The sequence below is a fragment of the Hipposideros armiger genome, unplaced genomic scaffold (assembly GCF_001890085.2).
Source record: "Hipposideros armiger isolate ML-2016 unplaced genomic scaffold, ASM189008v1 scaffold_106, whole genome shotgun sequence".
In the NCBI taxonomy this organism is placed as follows: domain Eukaryota; kingdom Metazoa; phylum Chordata; class Mammalia; order Chiroptera; family Hipposideridae; genus Hipposideros; species Hipposideros armiger.
The window spans coordinates 1,968,714-1,995,283 of record NW_017731456.1 but is presented as its reverse complement, the minus strand read 5'-3'; the positions used below and the strand labels follow the sequence as shown (position 1 = coordinate 1,995,283).

Here is a 26,570-nt window from a genome sequence, read left to right as displayed (position 1 = left end):
AATTTCTTCTTACCAGGGTAGGGTGGGCATAAAGAGTTTGGAAAAAATGATATTTCTATTTTAAAGGTCAGGAAACAGAAGCAACAGAGAATTCCCTAGAACAAAATAATTAGTAATGAAGGAAAGAACAAACATATCCGATATGAAACTAATTCTTTTGCAGACAGCCCATGGCTTATTATAATGAAGGAAAGAGAACAATATATTTCGAAAACACTATGTACCATCTACTTCCCCATCTGTTTCTCTATAAGACCTGGGGAAAAAAGAGTTCTATTACGTGCACCAAGTCTGGATGATTCTGGTCAGGCTCCTTACAGCTCTGTCTAGAAGGGGCTTCTCAGAGTATACCAGGACCTGGGATGTAGTCACAATGTCTGCTGAGGGCTTAGAAGGGGGGATGGCAGCTTATCTGCCTTCACGATTGATATCCCTGGTCTAGACCCAAGCCAAATTCGGTTTGCCCTGTGAAGCTCTCCTGGATGAGCAGAGCCCAAGCTGAGCCTCTTCCCTCCAACTCACTGCACTTGAGTTCTGGGCTGAGCACCTCACATCAGAATGCACACCGTCTTTAGCTTCCCTTTGCACTAGACAGCATTTCTACCAGGAGCAAAAGCCAGTGTGTAGGAGGCTGGAGCTCTCCTCCACCTCTGATGACTCTGCTTTTACAAAACTCAATGGGGTGCTGAACCTTCTGCCAAGAGTGGAAAGGAAAGGGGGTGGTGTTACCAAGCAGCAACAAATTCATGGATATGACTCTCTGGCAGGCTAATTTGGGGGGGTTGGAAGGTGGGTGGGCCACCTGGAATAGGAAAACAGCAGCAGATTGTCTCTGGTTCAAAGCTATCTCCCCCTCCCCATATTTTTGGATGAAATAACTCTGTTATGGATCGCAAATTTCCAGGAACAAGATGCAACGAATTGCGCCTTCATAACTCCACGTCAAATTCTTTCATTCTTTGTATTACTGAATTTTACAGGGGAAGAGAGAAGGTATTAGCATACATGCCAGGATAGGTCCACACCTACTCTCACATCATGTCTATCATCATTCTTCTTCTTGACTTTGAGCAAGGCTTCCCTCTCTATTTTTGTTTCTCTGCCTCCCACAAGTCTTTTAACTTAAGGACACGGCCAGCAGAGCTGAAAAGGGAACTGATGCTTCTAGGGCCTCTCCTTGGTGACAACCACCAAACTGGGCATTTTGCAACATTATCTCATGTCATCTTTACATCCCGAGAAGGCAGATATTCTTGCTCCCATATTACAGCCTTGAGGTCTGAGGCTCCACGTCAATAAGATACAGACTCAGAAGCCTGTGTTCCTCCTATTTTACCAGCATGCTTCAAGGAAACGTTCTCTTTCTTAGTCCCTTTGCTAATATCCCCAACCTGCCCCCGAAGCAGAGAACTTCCCACAGAGACTCGGGCTGGAATACACAGCTGAGTATTAAAGCTGAGAGGAATTTTAAAGATAACTGAATCATAGAACCTTACATGTGTAGATGAGAAAACATACTGTGTTTTTAACTTGGCGGAAAGGAGGCAGATGCTGGAGTCCTGGCCCTTGAAACTTCAGCAGCCTCTGGATCTTTCTGAGTTTGTTTCTTCTCTGAAATGGGGTGATCGTCACCTCAGTCCATGCTTAATAGTGCTGCTGCTCATTCCATCTTTCTGATCAGGATGCCATTTATAACACGTAAACCATTATTATAATGAACGGTTGATACAAAAAATACTTGCTGATTGATTGATTAGGGGAACTGAAATATATGAGTCATGTAAAGACGAGGTGTCATTTAAAACAAAGGTTCATGAAGTCTTAAAGTGAGGGAATTTTAATAAACTAGGAATCACATATAACACAGCAGCAATTAAGCCTGACTGACCTGTCAGCTCAGTCATGCTGTCTTGTCACATGAAATGACACGTGAAGTGCCGTAGAAAGGAGTGTCTGTAGAGGGAGTGGGAAGAAACCTTGGGAGGTGGGCTTCCCATCTGGGATCTTGGACCCTGTAGGCATCATAAAAGTGATGGCCTTCAGAAATTGTGAGTATTCAGAAATTATATGTAAAATGTTTTAGATGAGCTAATAAGCTTTTTGTTTTTTCCTCTGGAAAGAGAGCCAATAACTTTCATCAAAAGTAGTGTAATATAGTGGTTAAGTGTTCCAAATTAGGAATTGGGCCTTCTGAGTTTAAATCTCAGGCACTTCACTTAGTAGCTGTGGCACCTTGGGTGAGCTAATTAATCCTTCTATGCCTCAACATTCCCATCTGTAAAATGGGGAAATTAATTGTACCTATCTCATAGGGTTGTTGTGAAGATAAATGAGTCAATATATGTGAAGTAGCTGGCACAGCACACAAATTTTCACATCACCATCACCATCGTAAATTCTCAAAGTAGTCCATGACCGTAAAGGATGCTTAGGAGTATTCACCATGAGATGTTACATTGTTCTGATTAATAATAGTTATCATTTACTAAGCACCTCCTTTGGGCTCTACATACATAAACTTACAAAATACCAAGCACTTCACATGCTTCACTTCCTTAATTCTTACAAGGATCCTATGAGGTAAGTAGTATTATTAGCTTCATTTTACACTTGATTAAGCCTTGACTGAGGCTTAAGTAACTTGCCCATAGTCACATGGATAATGAATGCAGAGCAAAATGCAATCTTAGTTCTGATTTGCTCCAGAACAAAAAATCTTATTTAGTACAAAACTAAAACACTTGTTGCAAAGGACAACTTCTCAAGGTAAGTCAGCAATGATTCTTGGCTCACCAAAAGCAAAAGTAATTGAATCAATGGCAGTACATGAGAATAGGCTATTGCATCAAGAATTAAATCATAGCATTTGTCTTCTCATTTCCATGAAAGCTAAGGGAGCCACAGGTTTCAAGGTGCCTAGTGAGCAAAACACATGGCTAAAGATGTGTCAGAGATAGGGCTCTCTGTGGGTCCTGCAAGAAATGGAGAGGTCTACATCGGACACCCTAGGCAGGGGTGGGGGACGAAGAAGCCAGGAGACTCTGAAATAGAGGCCAGAGGGGAAGCTGACCACAGCCCACCATGTTTTCAATCAGAAAACTGAAATGAAGACAGGCAGAAGTTTGGACCACAGGGGGAGTTTCAGCTTCTGTGTGCTGCTAGCAACTTTGTTATATGTTGTTTTCTGATAAATTTGTAGACAGTTGTTAGCAAGAAGGTTGGACAAAGTTTTTCTAATTTCTGATATTAGCTGTCAGTGCCTGCTACATGGAAGGTGCTTACCAAATATCTGGTAAATTGATTTGGTGGTGGTGGTGGTGGTGGTCGTGGGGGCATGGTGAGAAACGATGTCAACTCTCCATGCAATAAATTTAGTGGGGGACACACAATATAGGATTCTACTGTGAATTTTCGCCCTTGATATAGTCTCCATATTTGTTCAGGGAATTTTAATGTTACTCAAAACAATTTAGGAATACTTCTGGAATTATCTTCAAAACCAGTTCATGGGCATCACAAAAAAGTTATTTTGTTAATTTTCCCAGTTTCATGCTCAGGATAATTACTGGTCTTGGCTCTAAATGAGTTTTCACTATTTTGGTTTCCTGATGTATCACTATTAATGATATTCTTTAAAATCTACCCTAGGCTTTGCAAATAATTCTAACAACAGCAATAAAATAATCTCTGAATGTAGTATCTATAATGAGTATATATATATATAAAACGAGTATAATATATATATACTGATTCAGTCTTCACGATAGTCCTATAAAGTAGCTATGGGGATTATCTTGACTTATTATAGATGAAGAAACCAAGACATAGGTTTTGTAACTTGCCCAAGGCAACCCAGTTAAGAGGTAGAACCCAGTTGTTTGGGTGATTGTGACACCATTGGAATGTGTCTATTTCCATCTCCCTCAAATTATCTTAAATGAAGTTATATTCAATTTTATGTCAAATTCTCATTTTGTTGTTTTTGTAAGGACATGTTTCCTTATCATTCAATCTTACACGATTATTTATTTAGCCCATTTCAGAAACTAAATTTACTTTTTAAGAATAAAGCCATTCTTGGATGTTGTAATGGAAGCTTGCTTCTACTCTGCATGTAAGGTGTGTGGTACAAAGGGGAACAAGTGGCAGAAGCACTCAGCTCACGTCTGTTTTTATTTCCTTTAGGGCGGCGGTTCTCAACCTGTGGGTCGCGACCTCTTTGGGGGTCGAACGACCCTTTCACAGGGGTTGCCTAAGACCATTGGAAAACAAAAAGATACTTACATTACGATTCATAACAGTAGCAAAATTATAGAGTAGCAAGGAAAATAATTTTATGGTTGGGAGTCACGACAACATGAGGAACTGTATTAAGGAGTCGCAGCATTAGGAAGGTTGAGAACCGCTGCTTTAGGGGGAAGTGATCTTTACACTGTGCTCACAGAAAGAGATGGACATCCTCACAACCACCGTGTAAGGCAGGTAAGTGCTTGTTATTCCCATTTTAGACATGAAGACTTGGAGACTCAAATATGTTTAAGAAACTTGCCTAAGCAGTACTGTTAGCAAGAGGTTGACTGAGTTCTATCAGATTCCAACATCTTTCCCACTGTACGCCAGTTCTTTCAGTGAATAAATACAGTTTCTATTTGTTTAAAGAAATATCAGTTACAAATGTCCTGTATGAAATAAAAAACTGACTTAAAATCAGTTCCTCTAAAAGATGGATCAGATTTGGTTCAGAATTAAAGTCTAAGATAGCAAGAGAGCCCAGACTCTAATGGCATTCAAGCCTTGAGATGCAGATATATTATAATCCAGGACACGAAAACACAGAATGCTTTCAGGGCAGGAGACTGACTGGAAATGGGTGAGCAAAGCTATAATTCAATAAGGGCAAAAAAGTTAATATATATATATATATATATATATATATGTAATGTAGATGTAGATGTAGATATAGGTATAGATATACCAGATGCCAACAAAATTTATACAAGTGGACACTTCGGTCAACATTGCTCAAGCAGTAGTTCACCATAATCAGAAGTGTCTGGATGCTGATGGTAACCACTTTGAGCACTTCTTATAATTGCAGAAGTCTAATGTGACTTGTATTCATCTTTTGTTACTGGTATATATTGAGTATCACAATTTTAATAGTTTTTCCTTTTCTTAAAATGTGTATACATTTTTTGGCACCCTCTGTTTTGTTTGGTTTCTCTGAAAAATGCTAATATAACTAGTAATGAAGAAATGAACAGTTTCAAAGCACCAATTATGCATCAAGTACTGTTAGTAGGATCCTCTCTATGTTTTATTTATTCAGTCAGTTATTGTATAACTATCTGAATTCCTAATGTGTAGTGTGCACTGTGCTAAGCTAATCACAAGGGACAAAAGTCAAAGATTTGACCCTGCCAGAGACCAAAAGTAATCTGCACAAAACTTCTGTAAGAATCATTATTGTCCTCACTTTATGGAAGAGGAAATAGAGGCTCAGAACAGTTATGGGGCTTATCTAAGGACACACAGACAGAATATGGCAAATTCGGGCCAGGTGCCCAGGACTGTCTGAACTCATGGGTTATGCTCTTTCTGTTGCTATACAGCTGCTTTCTATTAGCCCAAAGTTCTAGATCAAATTATTTAAGCAGGTGGCCACAAAGCACTTGGAAAAGAGGGTGGTAGCCCAAGGTGCCAGAGCAAAGAACTAGTCAAACTAAATGGCAAACTAAACCCATCCCTCTCATGGGGCTTCTGGTCTGATAGATCCAGGCAAAACTGTAGACATTCCATGTTTCTCAAATTAAGCATTCTATTTAATCACATTTTCATCACTGGTTTGAACAAAATGGAAATATGTGGCCAGGATGAGGGCAGAGTTGGGTGAATCTTCAGATGGTAAACAAGGGAAGCTGAAGTGTGTTATCAATAGATGGATGTACACTAGATGGTGGTGACATGCCACAGTGCTCTGTGCTTGGCCTGGTCCCATTCATATGTTTGTTCACTCACTCTCTGCACTTACTCATTCACACTCACACACACAAGCTTTTATTGCATGGTGATGACATATATAAAAGGCCCTATGTCGGGTCCAGGGGATTTGTGGGGACACCAAAATGTACCATGTAAATTTCTTTTCAGAAGGGCTTCTCACACCAACTGCTGAGAGTGCTACTGGAAGACAGCCTTCAACTGTCACCATTTCAGGGCCTGCCTCGGCTGTAGAGAGCCACCTTACCCAAGGTCATACTTCCTTTTGGCCTGTCTATGTTGACATGCTGATTGATATAGCAGCATAAAGGTTATTCAGCTCAGCCAAAACTGAGGACTAACTCCGAAGGATCATTCCAGCTTTAGAGGTCAGCTCAGGCTGTTGCTGGACATGCAGAACAACTTAGCTTCTCCTTTTGCCCACCCTAAGCCACAGATATTGAAAACAAGGCCACTCCTTAAAAAACATTTTGCACACTGAACTTAAACTTGGAGTTGGAATCAGCCGGCTTCATGGAAAACCCACTGGGAAAAGAAGGAGCTTTGGTCCTTTGTTTATCCTCTCAAGAGCACAACTACAACCAAGGACAAAATTTACACAGAGGCGGTGTTTGAGTTTAATTTGGGTTTCATAATTTTCTTTCAAAAATGAAACAGGCTGCCTCAAACAGCAGTGAACTTTTTAAGATAGAGGGAGCACTATTACTGCTGGAAGGATAAGTTATCAATCAAAAAAGTTGGTATTTTAATTACATTTGCTTCTGTCCATCCTGCTACATCCTGTAGCATACAGCACAGAATCACTGTTATTTAGATATTAGTAATTAGAAACAATTTTAAAGAAAACTTCCTAGATGCAACAGATTCTGGGAATAATTTGAAGGTAAATGGGAAAATAATTTCATTTCCTAATGAACTCCCAAAAGTAATTTAAGATTATTTAAGACACCGAGTCAGAAACTATCAATATCTACCAAAAGCCATTCTTTCCTTTGTCTTTTAGTAACAGAACCCTGAATTTTAGCTGGTTACCAGACAAAGACTACATTTCCCAGACTTCCTTTCAGCTAATGTGGCCATGTGACTAAATTATGGCTAAATGGGATCTGAGTGCAATTTCTGAGTTAAACTCTTAAAGGAAACCTCTTGCTTTTTATTTTCTATTCCCTCCATCTCAAGGCTGGGACATGGAGTTGATTGATGGTGATAAGGCGGCAGCACCCTAGGAAAGGTGGAGCAGTAATACAGAAAGTTCCTGGGTTCTTTAACAATGCCTGGAGTAGGACTCTATTACCTATCTGGATTGTCTACCAGCTTTGATTTTTATATGGGAGAGAATAAAACACCTATTTTGTTTAAGCCATTACCATTTTGGTCTTGGTTAAAGCAGTTCTACCAATATTCTAACTTGTCCAGATGCCAAATCAACAAGTAAAACCTGGGTGATGTTCAGTCTTTGCCCAGCCAGCATGGAATCTTATCAGGAAATTGCAACATAATAGGGATAGAAATTAACTTCCTTTACCTGTGAGTTTATCTTAAAATTCTTCAAAATAAATATAAATTATAAATCCATGGTAAGCTATTGTTATGAATAGCTTACCATTTGGAATTTCCTCTATTTCTATTAGTATAATGATTGATGCTTTTGTAGCATAAGAACCATAGCCTAAATGAAATATCCTGATCTATCATTAACTGGTGCAGCCTTTATTTCTCTTTTTATACCTGAATTAATAAATATATTAATTTATTATATATTATATAATGATATATAAATGTCTGACTGGGAACATCTAAAGTTGTACAAATCGTTTGTTATTTTTATCACGGCACTAACTGGATTTCAGAAGGTTATTTCTACACATCTGTCTTTGGACATAAGGTAATGGATATAGAATTTGTGAAATATAGGTACGTATGGGCTATCTAGAAGAGAATAGGGATTCTAAAGCCAAGAATATGCTTTCAGTTACAATTTGTCTTTATACTTATCTATATGAGGAAGTGTGCTTATCTTTCCCTAAAGTAGCAATAACAGCTCACTTTCCTACACTAAAAGTCAAAAATCAGAAACATTTGTAAATCATAGTAATGGCAGGGCCAGCTTCTCACATTAGAGGGAAGAAGCTGCGGGGGACGCGGGGATGGTGGTGGCAGGGGGTGCCCAAAGGTCTTTTGCTTTGCAGTGTTGGTGATATGCAGAAACAGCCTAACCCTGTGATTACTTTATTTGAATATCTCCATCTTGTTTTCACATTGCTTTCCCTAATATTTTTCTATCAGAGTCTTAACCATATCCTGTCAATATATCACCTTTAAATACAGGAGCTGGGAAGAGCTCAGAGTAAACAATGACTTTTTTTGCTGCATCCTTAGCAACATATCTGGTTGGAAGAATACCTACCAGATGACTTGGACATACATATTCTTTTCAATAAAAGGGCATTTCTTTTTTCCTAGATCCAACTCGTTTTCAGCAAATATCTACCATGTGCCTGGCTGTTCTAGTGAGTTTCCTTTCATGTGAATTTGTTCATTTAATCCCGTGAACTTGCCTACTTACACTTATCCCAGGTAGCTTAAAAATGCCCACTAAGTTTATTACATTCTACAGAGAAGTGATACAAACTGGTTTCAGGTATTTAAGTGAATTTTTACAATTGATTAAAAAGGGATTCAGTAAGTTAGAAATAATTTGAAAGATGTCAACTGGAAAGTGAAAGTATGTGCATTTAAAATGCCCCCATTACTAGAAATCACTAGTATTACAGACCAAATCTGAGTTTAAAATCTGTAGATGCATTCATTGCAGAAGGGAAAGAAAACTAATGTATTTCATGCCTTCCTTTCCCGGAAGACATCTTAAGATAAAAAGTGAATATATGATTTAAAATTACCTGAAATATCCTTTGCGGTAGTTAATTACTATTAGCAATCGTTTTAGTTGTCACTAACAGCAATGATAAAGGCCATTATAAGCACTAAGCAGTAAAGAAGTCATCATTATAGACTATTCATCCCAGGTAGGCATCTATCAAAGGCCAGATGATTACAACTCTTAGGAACAGTTAGTTGAGATATTTCCAGAAGCATCTCAAAAGTAGTTCAGCATTTATTAACTACTTCATTGAGGGGGAATGCTGTCGGGAGATCACATCTCTCTGAAGAAGATGCCAAGAACATATTAGCTGTTAGTTTGAGAGCCTTCATCTGCTCTTCACAGCTGTTTTTAGAAAACAATTGTAGCATTTATCAAATACCACAGAGAAAATACTGTAAATGTTGGAACTTAAAGTTCAACAACTGAAGAAATTTAGTAGATGGGAATTGGAGGAAGTACAAACTGGAAAAATACCTATTTGAATAATATAAATAAGGCATACCCATATTTGTGGTGCCTAAATGATAAGAATATTTAAGACAATTTCATAATAAAATATAATAAAGTTTATGAGTTTTAATATATTTTTAATACATTTTATGATACTAGGTTAATGTGATTTTTTGAGCATATTAATAAAAAAGCTTTTTTTAAAAAGAGATTTTCTTCCCATGAGTTTCTATGTGTTGTATCATAAAGTAGGGTACTAAGATATATTTTTAAAAATTATTGTTAGTAAGCCTGTAAACTTCATGTTGTTTTTAATTGCTTCAGAAGTAAGTCTAGATAATTTTTTTCTTCTTCTTTTGAAAATGCTTGCAGGAACGTAAGTAAAAAAAGAAATGTGGTCCTATGCATTTTTACTATTTTGAAAAGCACAAGAATTACAATATGAAATGAGCATAGCTTTCTAAAGCTAGAATGAGCTGCTTAAGGTTTATAGAGGTCATGAAATAGTGACTATATGCAGCCTTCCATTTAAGGAGTTTCTGCTCTACTTAATGGGGATAGGTAGAACACAGCTCTCTAACTGCACCCAAGCTTGACATAAAATTACCACTCACCACTGGTGATGGGGAAAGTGCAATGTTGCCTATCGATGCTTTCAGTTCATCTACAGTTGCAGTATTCTTAAGAATGTCTTTAGATTGCAATGGCTTAATCTTGATATTAAATTTCTTGTGTGATTCTTCTTCTTCTTCTGATTCGCTTGAAGAATAAAAGTGCTTTCCTTTGGTAGGTAGAACACAGTTAAAGATACATAACTCTTTTTCTACTGGGAGGCAATGATGAGTATAAGACAAGAGCGATTACACATACAGGCAGCAAAAATATCCTGAAGATGGCAGAAAACCAAAGCAAAACCAACAAAAGAGTAAATCAGGAAAGGGTTAGAATTTAATCACCTTTCCTTGGAACATGATTAAGGATGGTGACTAGCAACAAGCACGAGTTGTAACGTCCTACATTTTTGCTGCATTGCCATTTGGTGTGTCACACTCAGTACACACACTGATAGGCCCACGTGAGCTTACTTGTCTACAGAGAGAGGGAGGCCATTCCAGTGGATGATTTGTGATGAGTTTTAAGTGCTTCAGAGTGTGACCTGCTCTGCCCAGAGATGATTTGTGGGGAAAGCACAAGTAATAGCTATTTTCCAGTCATGATAATGACATTGTCATATCAGGTTTTAGCAGACAACCCAGTACCCACAATTTGCGCAAGTGTTTTTCAGCACATTTTCCTCTTCCTCCTCTCTCTCTTTTCTATGAATAGACAGATTAAGGCAAAATGTCTGCTCGTTAGTGATCAGGGTATTCTTTGTGCTGTTTATTCATCTCTAATGTTAGGGACAACAGGACTTAGGAAGCTTGGGGTATTTCAGCACCATTTCAAAACCTGAATTTATCTTACTGTTTTATGAGAGAAAATAAACATTAAAATAAAAAAAATAAAGAAAGGATATAGCCGGGTTCCTCGGGTCTGATGCTGTAGCCTTCTTCATCCAGCTCAGGTGAGTTCTATAAAATACAAGTGCACATTATGCAATTATTATCCTGACAATAATCAAGGAATTATTCATTTTCCTTCTAGAGCCTTCTACGTAAGGATATAAACATGTGTCTCATTTTTGGAGGTGAGGGTTTTAACTTTTGGAAGTGAATGCTGAGCAGTACATATTTAGATATTTACTCAAGGATACTTGGGGAGTCTTTCTATTGGGAAAACAAACTAGGGATCAACAGCTGTCAATGGAAAAAACATTCAAAGAGAATTTATCACGCATTTCCTATAAGCCAAGGACTGTGCTAAGCAACATGGGGCGGAGGGATACAAAATGGAAATTATTTTCCCTTTGGAAAATTCAAATGTATTTTGGTAGGTAAAACAACAACAACAACAAGAAAAAAAACCTCACCAAACTATAAAACACAAGACATCAGTATTAGGAGGTTGAAGGAAGAGGAAATTAGTGAGGTTGAAAAAAATCAAGGGGATTTGCACATGCCTTTTGGGATAGATAGGAGGATAGACCCCAAGGCAGAAATGGACAGTATGATTCAGGTGGGGGAAGAGAAAGGCAACACTGAAGATGACATGACTGGGAAGGAAGCTGTACAGTGGGAGAGCATGGGAACTAAGACCGTGGTGGCCAGCATGCTGGGAGAAGAGTTCAGACTTGATGTAGCTACTGCAGCTTCCCAATTAGGGTAGGACATGCTGAAAGTCCTCTTAAGGTACTTTGGAAGTATGCTTCAGGATAGATTGGGGGCAGAAGAAAATAGAGAAAGGGAAACTAATTCAAAATGCTTGCATAATTCAGGTAAGATGTGTTAAAAATGTGGACGAAATTGTTGGTGGTGGGAAGGGATGAATCAAGGACATTTGGAAGGACAGATTGTTAGTTCTTGGTAACAGGTTTATCTTGGGAGAAAAAAGAGAGGGAAAGTTTCAAGAAAATGCCAAGATTTGTACCCTCAAATCCTGGGAGATTGCTGGTATTCCTGGCTGAACTAACTGTAACAGCAGACAACTAATGTTTTCAGGGAAAAGATGGAAAAGATAAGAGACAATTTGCATGATTGGAAATAGTTATAATATTTTAGTTACTATTATATGGTAAGTACAGTGACCTGTATTTTATTTCACTGAACCTTCATAACAATCATTTGTGGAAAGAATTATTCCCATTTACCAAGGAAGAAACTAAGAGAAATCAGGTGCTATTTCTCAAGGAAACCCACCCAGCAAGAGGCAGACCTGCACGTTGACCCCAGATATTTGAGACTACATCCTGCACCTCAGGGAGGAAGAAGGTGAAGAGTTCAAGGGTAGTCCTCTTGAGGTTGAGGTTATAGGCCTGGAAGTCAGACAGGACAGAGTAGGAGTGGAGTGATAGATTTTTGGTATCTTTAAGGCAGTAAAAGTGCCATGACCCTGGGGGAAGAAGAAGACCTGAATGCCCTGGAAAAGCCACCATTTATTAAGCATTTATTGTCTCCTCCTTGTCCTTCTTCAGGACTCAGACTTACTTTTTAAAAAAATGCAAGAGTATTAAGCTCACTTCCCTGCTAAAATCCTGTCCTTGGCTTCACAGGCCTTTGAATTACAGCCTCCGAGGCCTCTGTGTAGCCCACAGGCTCCTGCGTGACCTGGCTCAGTCCTCTCTCTAGCCTCAGGCCTGGGATTCTCTTCCCCAGCCACCCTCAGCCACAAGGCTGTCTTCCCATTGTTAACTTTTATGATTTGAAGTCTGCTGAGCTCTTTCCCATTTCAGAGGTCTCATAAATGCCCTTCTCTCTACCTGGAATTCTCTTCCCTCAAATGTTCAGCCAGTTAACCCCTACTTATACTTTAGGGCTTTGCTTAAAGGGCATAACCTCCCTGAGGCCTCCATGCTCTTACTCCTTTCTTGCCCAAAACAAGATGATAAAAACTGTCTTATTACTTAGAGAAAGTGATGTCTAGTGTATAATTACAATAGCAAGTCCTCTATGTGACCCGATTAGTTTTTAGGACTAACCAAATTCGAGGAAAATAACGATTCATTTAAGCACGTACATGTTATCCAGGGACAGCACTAGAGTTTAAAGTTTATGTGCTAGGTGGAGGGTAGTAAGTAGTACTTGATGAGTAAACTGGTATTTTAATTATCATACTTCTTGTTTGCTTAAATGATCACATTCATTCATATTTAAGAATCTTAGAAAATATAACAAAAGTCTAGGTAAAAAAGAATCAATTTTCTAAAATCATCCTTTCTTAATATCCAGTAGCTGCCCTTATAACATTATTTGTTAGCAATTTGGATTTAGAGTAACATAGAGGCTTTAGTAAATTCTAGGGAATTGAACTGCTAAAAATATCAAAAAGATCTCAATCCTGGGAAAAAGGTATAAGAGAGAACCAGGTAATAAGGTTGGCAAGGTGACATGATGTAGAGTGTAGGGGTGGGAAGCATGAAGAATTTAATTTCTCTTTTCTGCAGATAGTGTAGTACTTACCTTTTAAGGTGGTAAAGAGCCAATAGAATTTAATATTATGACTGAGAGAACAGTCAATAAATGATAATGTTACTCATTATAAAAATGAAATTCTTCTTATTAACAAATATGCAAAAGTTGTAACATCCAGCTTAACTTTTATGAAAGGGGAGGTTGGGCCAGGCAGGCACCTCAAGGATAAATGCAAAGGCATTTTGCAGGGACTGTGAATTTGGGCACTATGCAATAGAAATGATTTTATATATATATATATATATATATATATATATATATATATATATATATATATATATATTCTACATGTTTAACCCTCTGTCGGGCACAACTGATCTCACAGATTCATTGCACACAAAGATGCCACTATGAAACACGTCTTTACTGTACTAAGTCACAAACACGACTGGGGATAGGTCACGGTAGAGGGGAAAGATACGGAAGCGATGAGTCACGATATTTAACTGTTAGATATTTGAAAATTTGTGTGCAAGGAATCTGTGAGATCAGTTGCACCCAACGGAGGGTTAATATGATTAGAAATTCAAGAATGATTGTGGCTGTCCTGTTGTGTGGTTGGTGAAGTGTGTGGTGATGATGATAATTGGTTTCTGGGGGAATTATGAGAGTTTAGGTCTCAGCAGGCATTCACCCTCACTCTTTTAGAAATAACAAGTGATTGTCATTTGATCTGGGAAAAATCCATGAGGCTATAATAACTGTTATGCACTATGATCTGAATGTTTGTGTTCCCCCCCAATTCATATGTTAGAATCCTAAGCTCCAGGCAATAGTGTCAAGAGGTGGGGCCTCTGGGAGGTGATTAAGTCATGAGGAAGGAGCCCTTGTGATTGGGATCAGTGCTCTTGTAAGAGAGCCCCACTGAGATTACAGCTAGAAGGTGCCATCTGCAAATAGGAAAGTAGCCCTCAACCACACACACACCAGACACCCAACCTGTGCATTGTGATCTTGGCCATCCCAGCTGCCAGTACTGTTAGAAATAAATGTTTGTTGTTTATAAGCCAATCAGTTTGTGGTATTTTTATTGTAGCAGCCCAAATGAACTAAGACATTATGAAACCTGGCCTAGATGTTAATTGAATTGCCTTCATTTTCAAAGCAGCTTAGAAATAGAACCAGGACTGAATCACCTGGAGTTAATATTTTATAAAAACATGTTTTGAACACATATTACAGGCTAGGCAAACTGCTGAAATATTCTGCAAATAATTAGCTCACTGAATCCTTGCAACAAGGCTATAGTGTAATGACTAATTTCATTTTTGCTACTCAGCAAATAACTATCCCAAAGCCACACACAGCTGATATGTGAAGGGTCTTGAACCCAGATCTAACAGACTCTAGTGCTCTTAACCTTCCATACTGTGTTAATCATGCCAGACACATCCTCATGAAATGGAGTGTTTCACTTATTTCTATGTCCTATTTTAAATAGAAGAATGCCTCAACTCATTTTCAAGTTCTGAAATACTTAATAAAGAAAAAAACAATCTTCTGATACTCACATATCTTTCCCAGTCAATTTCTGCATAAAATCCATTTGGCGCCCCATTGCTTTTCTTCTGTAATAAATTTGAAAATAAATTTAGAAGAGAAATATTTGAATGAAAAAAAAAGGAACAAAGAACATTTAATTCTTATCTGTATTTAGCAAGAGCTATCAAAATCCAGAACTGAAAAGACAAATTAGAGCAGCCTATTAAGCAACCACACTGGTATACTAAATGGTAAATTGAGCTGCCATGACACTGCATAATAGAGTTTACTTATTTCACAAAAGACTGTAGGATACCTAAGCATAAAGATATTAACAACTAGCTGTTCAAAGGTTATTCAATTACTGAAGAATTAGAAACACCTACATTATAATTTAATCCTCTACACCTTCAGGGGATAAAATAAAAAATATATATGTATTTAAATGGGAACACTTTGACTTCCGTGTTGCTCTCGCATAAAATTAGTTCCAACATATCTAAAGTGCATTCATCCAAGTTAACTCATGTTTTAGGTTTTCTAACACTGGCTCACTTTTTTTCCTAACCAACCCCTTGATAAAATATAAAGGAAATCAGCTCCAATTTAATTAATTCAGCTTCTAGGTATTAAACATAGTATTGATAGTCTTTTCAAGTGGCTTTTCTTATCAAATTATTGAAGTAAAATCTGAGGATTAATCGTGGATTTCTGTTATCCATGTATCTTATGCCTCTAAGAGTACACAGCACTGCAAGGTGACAGGGTGGATATCAGCATTACTCTTTCTAGGTTAACTTAAAGTTCTGTTTGGGCTTCTAATACAACCATGGTATATGGCCACAAGCATTTGAGCAGGGATGTGGCATTGTTCAAAGAGAAATTACTAGGATTTTCTACTTCTTGTGAGCAAAGGACAAACACACAAATTGGTGATGGAAGATTCATTCAACAATGTTCCAGTATGTAGCACATATAGCAATGGTATGTCACTGAGCACTAGCAGGTCTCAGAACAACACATATCAAATGGTGACACATGAGGCTCGAGGACAGGACCTCTAATTTTGCAGTCACGATGAAGGCCACTTGAACTACAATGTGAACAGCTAACATTCAATTTGACAAATGGGTATGAGAAATAAGCTTTTCACATATGCATGTAGGACCACTAGAAAACCAAATTACAGGTAACCCAGCAACCATCTCACTGAATAATACTTACTGAATATTGACTGGGCAGTCTAAGAACTAACAATAGCTTAGTAAGTGTGAATAGTACGTAAGGAATAGATAATATGTTCATGGCCTCTCTCCTCCTAGTCACTACCACTGCACTAGAATTTACAAATGCAAGAACTCCGCCAATGCCTCCACAGAGCAGCGCCCAGAAACATAGGTCCCGTGCCTCTCTTCCTCTTTTTCTTATTCCTGACGAAGATTATATATTCAGACTACTTAAACCTTCCCACATAATTGCCTTCATTGAATTAGTCCTTCACTGATATTCTTTCTACTTCAAACAAAGGTTGTTTAAAAAAACCTGTCATATCAACTCTGTACAGGCTATAAAGCTACTGTTGAAGATATGGTCCATTAAATAATGTGCCAGCTAATAATAAAAAAATCTCTTCCATGAGGAATGGGCATGGTTCTTATTTTCTTTTTATCATGTTTACTTTCTATTTTAATTCTTACTTTTCCAATCTGTTTGCATATGTCTTCTTTGTACAATTCTTAGAAAGCATATCTATAATAAATTTAACACACAAACTTAACTTAGAATAAGGGGAATCAAATGAACTAAGTTGATCCCAAAGAACTAAACTCATGAATTTTGTGATTAGTGTAGTAGTACTATTAATAAACCTTAAAGTTCTTAAACAATCTTTAATACAAAGGATTGTAATCTAAAAACCAAAGAGATTAGGTAAATTACTGAGTTCAAAGTTCTACAGTTTGCCTCCATGATAATTTCATCTCTGTAACGAAAGCCCTTCAAAACCAAGATAGTTGATGTGGTGTGTGTGCATGTGTGTGTGTTTCTTTCCTGACAACATATATCTAACATCATGGATAAAAAAATTTCCTGAATTTTCTATTGGGCTGTCAGAAAAATCATGACGCATTTTTTGCAATGAAAAACAGAAAAAAATACGTCATGACTTTTCCGACAACCCAATAGATCTAGGCTAAGTGAAAACCTTCCAGTTTATATGGAAATCAATGGAAGATGGAAATAAAGATAAAGCAAAACCTATACAAAGACACTTTGTTTTAAAATAGGAACATTTGAAATACTAAACACAAATACTAAACACAAACAACAAATCATAACAATACATTCTTTTGAGCAGATATTCAAAATACATGCATGCACACACACATACCCACATACAGCTTTATTAGAGGAATTGGCAATTTGGCCTCATTCACACGAGTGAATTCTTACAAATATATTTGGTTTCACATGGGGAAATTATCAAGTTGAAGCTAGCCAGAGCCTGGATGAAATTCTTCTTGTCAAATCCCAAGAAAGAAATCATTCTCCTGGTTTAACCACTTAAGCAAGGTGCAGCTCATAGTGGTAATAGTGAAGGCAATGAATGGCTCTATTGATTTTCAGTTGGAAAACTTGGAAGTAGGGAAGAAGTTAAGTGGGAAAATATAATTGAAAAACTAAGCTTAATAATACAGGCAAGATTGGCTATTCACCAACACATAAACAACGATTTTTCCCTTAGAGTTGGAGTTATACATTAATTTACTTTTATCTTTTCTGTGTTTTCCAAAATTCTACATTTTGTATAAGAAAGTTTTATAACTTGAATATATGACTTATTCAAAGATAAATGAGGATCATGGAAATGTTAATCTTGTTTTAACAGCTGTTTTTACTTGGGTCAGGATTATCATCTGTTCTCATAAAATATGATGAGCTAAATCAATAAATGTAGTGGCAATTGTATTTAATCATACATTTATTGAAGTCATCAGTTCCGACTGGGAATGCTCCTATTTTCCAAGGTTAGCTCCTGGACATTTAGTGATCCTCGGGTGAAGGTGTTAAAGACACAGGATGTACTGCCTAAATGCCTTTTTGCCACTAAGGTAGACTTGACTCACTTTGTAAATAATCCCATAAAACAGCACTGCCCAATAGGACTGCCCATGAAGATGGAAATGTTCCTGTGTGTGCTGCCCCATATAGTAGCCACTAGCCACAAGTGCCTATGGAATACTTGAAAGGTGGCCATGAGACTGAGAAACTGGATTTTCAAATGGCCACATGTGGCTACCATATTGAACAGCTAGAGTTGTTGCATTGTCTGGGCTGAAATCAGCATGCCTGATTTGACATCCTTTGGTCAAGTACACTGGTTTCCATAAGCCAAGGTCCTGCCATATTTCTGATGTTATTGAGATAATGCTTATCTAAACAAATGATTTGACTCAATTTGTATGGTCATGTTTATATTAGAGCCAAAGAGCTCTTATAAATAGTAGATTCTTTTAAAAATCTGAATACCTTTCCTTTGTTTAAGACAAAAGAAACACATCTTTTATGCCTGATCACTCTTTAAAAGTGTATTCAGATATCATGTATAGTCTATATGATTGATTTAAAAATTGGCCCCAGGTGTTCAAAAAGTAATTTGGAAATACCTAAGAAAAAAGCCTTCTTAAAGAAGTAAATAAATGCTACAGGTTTTTGTTTGTTTGTTTGTTTTTTCAACTTTCAAATTGGGATTTTACTCACTGTTTCTACAACCCCTTGGAAATTTTAAACTAAAATCTGTTTCCTTACCGAAACTTTTTTTCCTCCTTCACGCGCACACTCTGCTTTGTTATTGTAGGGTGGTTCATGTGGGCTGGGCTGCTGGAATTGATTGTTTTCATGTAGAAAAAGTTGTTAAAGGATCTGTTTGTTCTTCAAGACACATATAAAGAATCACATGGAGTCAGCAAACATACCATAGAAGAAACCATTTCTAGGCCAAATTGCAGGGCCTACCAATTTCGGCAGGGTTCCTTAGATAAAGAGTGGACTTGGGGCCCATAATGAGGCTCTATTCAGCAGGCCAGTGTAGCCAGGTCAGGAGAAGAAGGAGGAAGAAGGAAGCTACATTCCAGGCATTAGGGATGATGTGGACCTAGTCCTCTTCAGCCAGCACTTCATTTACAGGAGAACAGACATCAGGACACACTAAGAGAGACTGAATAAAAATGGTTGTGTTTCTAATGGCAGTATGAAAAGTGTAGCTCCCTGGATCAAAGTCTTGCTGGGGATCATCAATACACACAGTGCACATAGCTGACAGCTCCACACCTGGGTTGTCTCCTGCACACCTGTTCAAGGTGAGTGAGCAGAGACATTACCCCCAGTCTATGTGCAGAGGGAAATCTGAACTGCTTAAGAAAAAGTTAAAGTGTATCCTGCATGAATCAGAGTTTGTCCCTGGGTTACAAGGCATCATCACACACAGCTGCCTGAAGTCTCAGACACTGGGACAGACAGCTCTACAGAGGATGGGTACATTCAGCCAAGTGAGAAGCAAGGCAAGGCCACCTTCATACATGGAGTCTTGCCATGAAGCCCCTGTAGACTAACTTCAAAAGAACTGTCACCAGAAGTGACATTGGATTTTGGGAAACTGAAATTAAAGAAGCATCAGTACATTAAGTCTATTGTGTAGGTCCTGTGTTGACAAAGTCATTTATAAGTATTACAAACCACCTATACTTTGTACAACTACCTTAGTGAAACCATGAATTGCAAAAGACAAGGCTTTGGAAGCTAAATCAACCATGTAAATGTGGATTGGGTCTACAGACACAAGGTCTTAAAGAAATCAGTCTGAATTTAAAAGAAAATCAGGTTGAGATCTCTAAGGACTGGATATAAACAGAAAGTTGGACCCCTATAACACTGTTGTAATAAGGATTTCTAGTCGGCGAGCATAGTTAGTGGGGGAAACATAGTGAACATTTCCAAATAGTAAAACTAGCAGCTGGATAATAATTTCCAATTACCTATGAAGCTGTACACCCTGTTTCTGAGAACATGCATTTGTTTTGAATGTGGACTTTTTCAAACATGTCTGCCTTAGTTCCTGAGAAAATGAAATTAAATAATTCCCATTTCCCAATAATCATGACCAGTGATATTTATGGCATTTCCAATTAAGGAACAAAGAGGGCACAACTGCTAATAAATACTTTCTACAACTTGGAAGGCTGGTGGTAAAAGAGGACTTGGGGAACTCGGGCACGTAGCCCTGAGCTAGAGTGGACAAGTCCACAGAATCACGGCTAGGCTCAACATAGCATGTACAAAAAGAGCTGCCTGCTCCTTGCCAGCCCCCTACCAGGCACATGGACGCATACTCTACCAGAGATTTAAACGGGTGGTCCCTAGAAGAGCAGAGAACACGGCGGTAGCAATAAGGCCTCACAGACAATGAAAGGGTGGGTGGGAGAGGCTTTAGAAAAAGGCAAAAGGACAAGACTGAGGGTGGCAGAGGAAAAGCAAGGAACAGCAGTCCAGCCTGGAAGCAGCAGGGAGAGAAAGCAAAGAATAGCTAACAGAGCCTTGCAGAGGTCAGGATGGAGGGGACAAGAGAACCCAGGGAGGGGGACCCAGACAGAAGCAAAGAGAAGACACAGAAGCAGAGAGTACCTGAGACAGAGTTAACGAGAGGGCTCTGAGCCAGAAGCAAGAGGTGAGGAGAAGCTGAGTCTTCTGGGTCTTTTTTTTCCCCTGCTGAATAGAGCCTTGATTATAGTGTTACCCAATGTCTGATCAATTTCAGTCTATTTTCTTAACATTTTATGGCAAGAACTACCTGAATGCAAAAGGTACCCCAAAGCTAAGAACCTTAGAATCAAGTGTGGGAGAAAAACTCCTGCTATAGCTGCGATTAACACCCCAATTTAGGTATAATATTATACAGGGTGATTTAAAAAAAAAATTTAACCACTAGGTTTATTTTAGTTCCCACTCCAGCCCAATGAGCCTAATGCGAGTCTTTTTTTTTTTTCCAGTAACAGCTGTTCTTTTGAAACTTCTGAATAGGCATCTGATTTAGGTCTAAAGGAAGTCATTTTAGAAATTGGTGCAGACTCCCATAAGCACAACTCGGATAAATCCAAGCCCATGCACCACAGACTTCTTTAAAAATCAAGAAATCTGGCGACTAGCAAGGAGACAGAGTTACTGTTAAATCTAAACCCAGTGGACGCATTTTCCTCCTTCAGGCTGTAAATTCAGACATAAGTGATTTTAAGACCATTCCCTACTTGTGAATTTAATATAGAAAATGTGTCTGCAGCTCAACTGTGAAGAGGGAAAAGCTTCTTTCAATTTTATTGGATCTCAGCTCCCTTATGACTTTGTGGCCTCTGCTGGAGAAAAACATTCTCACATAATGAGCTTCATATATCATTAAGTTGGAAATGAAATAACAGTTGATGGTAGCAGCCTCTGTCTGGCATTTGACCCACCATATTGATAACTAGTTTGCTTGCCTAATCTGGGGCAGGGTTTTAGGTGAATGCAATAAATAAGTTTAACTTGACCAAGACTGCATTTATGTCCCATGCAATTACTACAGAAAATTTTAACAGTGAGAAATCTGAAAAGTCATTTAAGCTAATTTTTTCCCCTATGGAAAAAAAAAATGGGGCTTTAAGAAATTTAAACACAGCATATCCTGGTGTGCAAACCTACTACTAAAAACAGTCATTTAAATACTTACAATTCCATCTCTATCAGGTGAGCCTCTGTAACAAAAAGAGATAGGTAGCTATTAGGAAAACGAATAATTCTTGCTACGTAGGCTAAACATTAAGCACCTCTCTCCCCTTCTCCCTTGTTCCCACCCCCAATAAACCCGGCTCATAAAAGCGAAAGCAAAACAAATTGGTTGAGTGATATTTGAGTGTGGGGTGTGTGTACGGCTGTGTGGGAGGGAGATTCTCATGAAAACCTGAAGTCCAAAAGGCACAAGTTGCTGGGTCCACTTTTGAGAGGAGAGTTTGTTAAGTGTCTGTCCCAGTCTAGCTGGCTCCATTTAAGTCTACAAGGAAAGGAAGCCAATTTGTTCTCTCTCATCTTCTCCCCTGTGAATGGTCTTGAAATACCCTCTATAAGATGGAACTTCTCTGGTGTTTTTCAGCTTACTTTTCTTCCACATTTCTGTATTTACTGCTCCTCTGATTATAGGAAAGCAGGAAATGGAAGGTAACGTTGGCTAAGAGCTCCCTCTGATGACTAGAATCCAGGATAATTAATCCATGGTGGCACTATACTCCAGTGCTTAGGAGTAACGGCTTTAGAATAGGATAAATCTGAGTACCCAGACTCCACCGCTTATTAGGTCTGTGACCTTGAACGCATTCGTTAAGCTCTGTAAGCCAGGTTAAATAAGGTAATATATAAAAAACTTATACTAGTTCCTGATACAGAGTAAGTATTCAAAAGTTTATTTTTTATTTTCTCTTCCATGATGTCTCTTCACTAGGAACACAAAACTGCCACTAGGAGCCACATTAGACTTTGTAGCAATAGGAAGGGTATTATTATTGTTATTTTGGAAAAGTAAACTGGTAGAGCCAAAGGATGGGAGAAGCAAGAGAGTAGTCACTGTAAAATTATAAATTTCTATTTTAATTCACCCTATAAGGAACTAGAAAGATGGTATTCTATTAACATAGAGACCAAATTATGCTTAGATGGGACTAGCATTATTTGGAAGAAAACCTAAATAAGTGCTTGGGGTAGACTGTGAAATCTTGTTTGGTGCGGTTGGAACTGTTCTTTAGGAGGTGGGACCAGGTAATGAAATCATTTATTGCTTCATAAGGTGGGGCAGAGAGAGAGAAATTAATGCAGAGAGTTGTGGGACATCTTCTGGACGCCAAGATGTGACTCCGCCTCCCCACTAACACCACCTTCAAAATTAGCACAGAACATTCTACTTGGATTACAAAACTCTTGATGGGGGTGCATCATTTTTCATAACCAGTTCTGTATCCACATGGATGGAAGGTGAATCAGTGATACCAGGGCTGGAAACAGAGAGGACATTGATATTGAAAGACCACCGGAGTTAACAGAAATATTACGGTTTTGGGACATTCCCTGGCTATGGGAATTAGTTGGTTTAAAGGAATTTCATCTAAAATAGAAGGATCGAAGAGTCTTAGCTGATGAAAGTTATAATTCATTGACTAAATATTGAGTGCTTATTATCATGGGCCAGGCGCTAGGCTAGGATCTGGGGATAAAAATAATGAAGAAGACATGCTCATCACAGGGATAATGAGACAGGCAAATAAATCCAGTGGATTATCATGGCCACAATAAGCCCAGGTTGGTAGGAAAGCACAGAGGAAAGGTATCAACCCACTCATCAAAACCATCTTTCCTTTTCATATCTATATACTGCAAAAAATGAGCATTTCTTACTAGGATTTCAGCTTCTGCTAACAGAATTGAGAGAGGTGATTCTATCAACTTTTGCATAGAGTATACCCAGAGGCACTGATCCTTGTGGGGATGTCTTTGGGGGCAGCAAATAATAGACGTGGAGAAGACAAGGCTATGGAGATAGGCCTGGCAGTGGTGTTTCCCACCACTGGTCCAGATACCAGGGCATATATATATAGGGAATCTTAAAAAAGAGGCCACTTGATCTCATGCATATTACAGCTACAGGGATGGCACTTCAAGGGTTTTAATAAAAAAACTGTAATCAAGAGCTTGCTCAAGAGTTTGAGCTCTGAGCAACAGCGGTTCGAGTCCAGCCCGAGCTGAGCAGCCGCTGAGCTGCCAACAGGTAGCAGGATGGCTCAGCTTAAAAAAAACAAAACAAAAAAAAACCTGTAATCATACATAGCAGCGTTGGTGTCCTATTCCAATCCTTTGTCTTCATCCATTAACAAGAACAGGGCTCGTGGTTGCTAGTGCGGTGGCAGCAAGCAGGGAAGTTAAGCGTGCTGGCTATAGTGCCAGACTGCCTGAGTTCAATCAACCTAGATTTTAGATCTGCATAATCTTGGGCAAGTCACTTCATCCCTTTGTGTTGTAGTTTCCTCATCTACAAAATGGCCACAATAATAGCATATACCTCCTAGGACAATTAGAGGATTCAATGAGTTAACATAAGAGAAGAGCTTGGAGTAGTGCCTAGAACATAGTACATACTCATTCAGTGTTATCTAGAATAAAATTATTATATAATCTGACCTAGAATGGTGAGTAGAGAGATTTTAGCAGCCCCAGACACTTGGATATGTGCTCTCAATTCATCTCCTAACCCCCTCTTATGAAGTTTTATATTTTATTTTTAAATGATTAAAATAAATTTTTGAACAGTAGACCCATTGTATTTACTGACTTCTATTTTAAAACTAATCGTCTACCATGGACCCTTTGCCTCTATTTTAAAAATTGCCCATTTCCTCTTGCAAGTACAGCCTTTTCTGTTACCCTCCAAATGGTCTTGGTTATAATTTTGCCCACCTATTCTTCTGGGTGATAAAAGCTAAGCACTCGATTCTGGACTAGGACACTGGCTTCAAGTCTTATTTTCCGGGTAACCTGCAGCAAGTTCCCTAACTCCTTTTGGCACTGATTTCTCATCTCTAAAATTGAGATATGACTTCTAACCTTACTGAATTACTGTGATGATACAAAAGGATATCAGTACATGAGATATACCCTGCAGAGGGCCTGACACTTGGCACAGGCCCTCTCCTTTCCTCTATATGGGGTTAAATCAAGAAGCTCTAGCCTCGTCCTACTTGCTATCTAAAGAGGTTCGATCAGCTGCAGTTGGGGCTGGTGGCTATCCTAGCAAGTGGCTTGGCAACGCTGAGGGAGTTGCAACAGCCCTGAAAACAGTTTGCATCATCAAGGCTTTCAATGATGGCAGTCTAACATAATCATTACCTAAAGCTAAATTGCCAGAGCATTTTCTCAACCTTTTGCAAGAATGACATTGACCCAATTAAAGGAGAAGGGGTTCGTGAACAGCAAATGCTTACACTAAACTGCCGGGCCTTTGACCATCACTGACAGTGGAACCAATTTATGCCTCATTTGCTATCACGTGAGTATTCTGGGGCACTCAAACGATAAGAAGTTAAGGAGAGAGGTTTGGGATTCTACAAGCAAATGTCCTATCAGAGTACTTCAGAGAGATATTGAGCATCTACCCAAAGCCATGAGGGAGACTTCCTTATTTTCATACCTTTTGAAATGGTGATGGATGAGCAGTTTTGGCCACACACAAACTAAACTAGCTCAGCCTGCTCTGGGGAGGTTGTTTGACTTCTTCCCCCTCCCCCCCCCCTTTTTTTTAGCTGAGCCATCCTGCCACCTGTTGGCAGCTCAGCACAGCTCAGCTCGGGCTGGGCATCGAACCGCTGTTGCTCAGAGCTTGCACTCTTGAGCGAGCTCTTAACCAACTGAGCCACTCGGCCAGCCCCTCTTTTCCCTTTTGAGGGATGTTTTTAATTTTCTTTACACACCAGAGATGATGTGCAGTCAGTTACAGAGACACTGTCTTCAAAGAAAAATAGATTTGGTTTCTGCTAATGATGTTCTCCTGAGATGTGTCTAATAGTGTCCCATGTGACATGTGGCATATTGTAGGGAACAATAGATGTTGCATACAGACTGACAGGCATAATGTCTGGCTCTTTAGGGGGATCAGTTTCCATCTAGTGTCACTGAGGCTCAGAAAAGGAAAGTGTATTCCGCAGGCTGTGGGAATGCTGGCCACGCTGGAGCTAGAGCCCAGGTCTCCTGATTCCAGTGAAAGCCCCATCACCTGTTCCAGGTGGTGAATATGTAGAAAATGACAATTTCTTAAGAAATAATGGTAATTATGTAGTTCTCAGAGAAATATTCCTAATTTAATCATTTAGAAAAATTTGTAAGACTAGAGTAAGTACCATGAAATAATTATTTACAAAAAAAAAAATCCCAAAGAAAATGTACGACCTGGTGACTTAATATTTGTATCTAGATAAAAAAGTAGCTTTTATTTCCCCACTCCTCCTTCCCCAATCCTTTATACTCCCTGGCTTAAAAGCCTCCAAGGCTTCAAAGTTGCCCACTGCCTAGGGAAGAAAGCCCAGACACTGTAGCCTGGCACTTCCTGTCTGGCTCTGACCTCCTTTCCAGTCTTGCTTCCCATTATCAGCTTTACCTTTAGCTAACAGGTAGACAAACTGCCCGATTTATCTTGTCTTGAACACCTGCTTGACTTTTCCACCTCTCTTCTTCGGCTATTACTTTTCCTTTTGCATGAAATGCCGGTCCTCATCTTCTTGAAAGACAAACTCAAAGGTCCTCCCTCTTTGAAGCTTCACTGATCATCTGTCCAAATGTGAGCTTGCCCTCAAATTCCCATGAAATTCTATTTTTCGTCGCCCACAAGGAACTTACCACATACCAATTTGTATAAGTACTAATAAGAGCAGTGGCTACTGCCATTTACTGAGCATTTACTCAGTACCAGAAACTATACTAGTCATTTCAAATGGGTTATCTCATTTTGTTATATGAAAGGTATTTTAATTTGCATAGCAGATATTTTATCCTATGAATTATAAAATCTTGGAGGACAAGGACATGGCAATGCTTAGCACCTCATGATAAAATGTATGCATGATAAA

General features: G+C 38.7%; 1 protein-coding gene across 24 annotated transcripts in view; it reads right to left on the bottom strand.

The window, feature by feature from the left end:
* SGIP1 (SH3GL interacting endocytic adaptor 1) overlaps positions 1-26,570 on the bottom strand; it is a 194,061-nt gene that overhangs the window by 85,721 nt on the left and 81,770 nt on the right. For 12 of the 24 annotated variants that reach the window (XM_019646736.1, XM_019646737.1, XM_019646735.1 and 9 more), the window contains 5 exons: positions 21,641-21,665; positions 20,563-20,646; positions 14,913-14,969; positions 10,851-10,905; positions 9,949-10,124 (listed from right to left, as the gene is read on the bottom strand). In XM_019646736.1, coding sequence (XP_019502281.1) covers positions 9,949-10,124; positions 10,851-10,905; positions 14,913-14,969; positions 20,563-20,646; positions 21,641-21,665 — 397 coding nt within the window. Of the gene's footprint in view, positions 1-9,948; positions 10,125-10,850; positions 10,906-14,912; positions 14,970-18,690; positions 18,763-20,562; positions 20,647-21,640; positions 21,666-26,570 lie in introns of all 24 variants that reach the window. The other 12 variants (XM_019646739.1, XM_019646745.1, XM_019646749.1 and 9 more) reach the window with 4 other exon arrangements.